General features: G+C 36.6%; 1 protein-coding gene across 1 annotated transcript; it reads right to left on the bottom strand.

Annotated features, from left to right (window-relative positions):
• Positions 1–1,376: 1,376 nt before the first annotated feature.
• Positions 1,377–2,951, bottom strand: LOC147277267 (2-oxoglutarate-dependent dioxygenase 19-like). Its single transcript, XM_086253915.1, has 2 exons — positions 2,598–2,951; positions 1,377–2,374 (listed from the first exon to the last, which is right to left on the bottom strand). The coding sequence occupies exons 1-2, from the start codon at positions 2,868–2,870 to the stop codon at positions 1,559–1,561; spliced, it is 1,089 nt and encodes a 362-aa protein (XP_086110041.1). The 5' UTR covers positions 2,871–2,951; the 3' UTR covers positions 1,377–1,558.
• Positions 2,952–3,423: the final 472 nt, after the last annotated feature.

The following is a 3,423-nucleotide window of genomic DNA, read 5'->3' on the forward strand; positions in this document are numbered from 1 at the left end:
GAAATTTTACTCCTTGGTTTTAACTACATAACTCAAATTCAAATGTTAAGATATATCTTTTAATTTTAAATCTGAACCAGAAATCGATTCTAATTGATGTCTCTTTGAAAGAGTGCAATTTCTTTTATATAAACACAAGTCCATAGCCATATTGAAGAACTAATCTTTCATCAGACTTATTACAAAAAGATTCATTTTTTATACTACATACTGTATTGGAAAGGAGCACATCTAAGTTCATTGGAAATCAAGGATCCTGTGCTAGGTCTTTGGTTTATAGATAGTTGAATCCTATAAGATAGACACTATTGAACTTCAAGCACATTGAAAGGGCGAAATTATGTCTTTAGGAAATTATCAAGTTCGCAAGCCTCTATGTACATATAATTAAAGTAAGTTCTTTGTCTTCTCTACTGTCTTTATATTTCTAGATTAATGTTTGTTTTGTTTGATTACTGTAAGTTATCTGCTGTATTAATCTTTGTAATCAATAATTATATCACCTAACATTAAGTGCTTCATGCAAAAGCACTTGAAAATGTTTCATTAGGAAGCACTTAAAAACACTTTTGACAGATGCTTATCAAAAAATTACAAAAAACATTTTTATATATAATTCATAAACACTTTTATTTATTTTTTTCAAACGCAACCAAAAGAGCTTTTACTAATCTAAAAGCGATTTTGACAGTTGTAAAAGTAGTGCCTACTAAAAGACAATTATGCCCTTATTTAACAAGAAAATATGACAAACGAGAATGGGCCTCAGAAGGTCGGAGCCCATACACACACGTAAGCAATGAACTTGAACCAAGATGACAATGCCCAAACTCAATCAAGTGCTACATCCCAAAGAGATGGAATCAGCCTAATTCCTAATCGTACTCCAAAATTGAACATGACTCTCGGCTTTTTATTTTATTTTATTTTATTTTATTTTTTTCAAATAGCCTCGAAACCCTAGTTTTTTTCTTCAAATACAAACACTAAAAGCACACTCCGAAAAGGAATACACCATGGATTACAAGTTATAGCTAATCTACAATTGATCGGCCATAGTATTATATAAACCTCTCCTCCATGGTCAAGCAAAGTTATGCAATTCTAAGCTTTGAGTCTACTGCTTTGAACTTGTTTGATTACTCTTACTGTCTTAACCATCAAATAACATTAATTTGGCCGACAAACACTGGTGTTCCTGTCTCTTTCAAAGTTGTTCATTTTGCAAATTACTTAATTAAGGAATTATTACACAAGTGGTGATTTCATCCTTCAACGCAAGTTAAGTTGGAAACTCAAGTAACATTTCGTAAGGAAGATGGTATATCGAATAACAAATATCATATATATTTTATGAGAATCTCGCACAGATTTACTTTGCTAGGAATGTTTAGGGCTATGAGAAATATGAATTCAATATATATCCAACAAAGACACAGACCCAAATAGAAAAAAATAGAAACAATATTTCTGCTACAACGTGGAGCATCAAAGCTCTTACACAGGAATTATTCTCAGGAGGAGAGAAATAAATGTAAAGAGACGGAACGGCACCACTTCAATTATCCTTGACTCGCAAGTGATCTAAACAAGGCATCATGTAGGCAGCTGGGCTAGCCTGAAGTTCCATGAATTTCTCATATGACATTCCAACGTATTTCGCTTTTTCGCCTTCTTCTAGCAACTCAGGGATTGGCAAAGCAGGAGTGTCCAGTGATGGTCCATGTGGTACAGCTATGGATATCCTTGTAGCCTTGTTATTCACAACAGCCCGATGCCATACGCTCTTATACTTATCATTAGTCAGGATCTGCATCTGGTCACCAATGTTAACCACAAAAGCGTTGGGAGGACAATTCACAAGCACCCACTTGCCATTATGCTGCACTTCAAGGCCACCCATTTCGTTCTGGATGAGGAGAGTCACCAGGCCATGATCGGTATGAGGGGGAATACCGATTGCTAGGTCAGGTTGTGGGCAAGCTGGATAGTAGTTTGCGGCTAGGATTTGCAAGCCACGATCCCAGTTCATGGCGTCCGCGATGTAGTTGGGTTCCAATCCCAAACTCTCCGAAATTCCACTTAATAATTGAGTTGCCACTTCACGAGTCCTTTTGCTGAACTCCAATGATACCTCACTGTACCCAGCAGGCTTCCAAAGTGAGTTGAACTCGGGATGTGCTATCACCTTGAGGAAATCCCTCCACAGACGCACTTTGTCGATTGCAACATTGAAGCTGGTTCCACACTTGATTGGGTCCAACAGGTTCCTTGTTTGGAACTCCTTCTTCTCCTCCTCCGGCAGATCAAAGAATCTTTGGCACGCATCAATCATTGCTTTCATCAGGTTCTCTGGTACACCATGGTTGATAACCTATAATATATGAATGAATGATGTTTAGTTTCACTAGACATATAATTAATATATAACACAGACAATTTTTTATTCGTTGTAAATAAATAAGGTCTAGAGTGTACCTAAGTTTTTAAACAAATAAAATACTGTGACATCAATTGGGATACGTATAAAAAGTTTGGATAATAGTTAGTGCATGCCTCTAGTATTAGTCATATTCAAATAATTAAAGCACACATACCATGAAGAAGCCCCATTCCTTGCAAGCTTTTCCGAGGTCACAAATAACTTTGGCGCGTTGATCAGGGGAGCCAGAGGTGAGAAGAGAGAAATCAATGGTGGGGATTGAGTGTTCAGGGTCACTTGCATCAGCTTGGTCATTGGGATTTTTGGTGTAGGTGTATTCGGAAGGCACAGAAGTGAGAGCAGCGCCAGAGTCGGCTATTGTTTTGATGCTTGCTACTTTGGGTACATCGCCATTTGATGCCTCCAATGAAGTCGGTGTAGGTGCCATTGGGAGAGAGATGGACTAGTGAATACAGAGAGATAAGAAGGATGAATGAGAATGAGAATGAGAATGAGTTAGAGAGATAAAGATACTGTGTAGTTGTGGAGGTATTGTGAATACATGGGTTCCTATTTATAGGCCAATATAGGATCTAGTTCCATGTGCAGACGAAGATCTACAACTACAAGTAGCTCTTATTTTAACAAAAGGTAGCCAAGACTGACCAGGAAGACTGACCACGTTTCCTTTTTCTTGTCAAGAAACATTAAATATTGGTATCTAACCATTATTTCCTTCGTCATTAATTTCATATATCTATAAATTATTTATTAGAAGTTTAGAACTAAATCTATTGATACCAAAATAGAGCAGTACACCGCTGACCCAAAAGTCATATATAGAATATAGTTGTACAAAGTGGGCTGGGTAACCCGCGTTTCGTTGCGTGGAACATATTTATATGTTAGTATCGATTTAAATTCGACCCAAATGTTGATGGATACCTTTATTTTTATATGATTTGATATCTTTTTTTACTTGGAAGATAGAATTTGAATTT

The sequence above is a fragment of the Dryas octopetala genome, chromosome 8, assembly GCF_963921425.1.
Source record: "Dryas octopetala chromosome 8, drDryOcto1.1, whole genome shotgun sequence".
In the NCBI taxonomy this organism is placed as follows: domain Eukaryota; kingdom Viridiplantae; phylum Streptophyta; class Magnoliopsida; order Rosales; family Rosaceae; genus Dryas; species Dryas octopetala.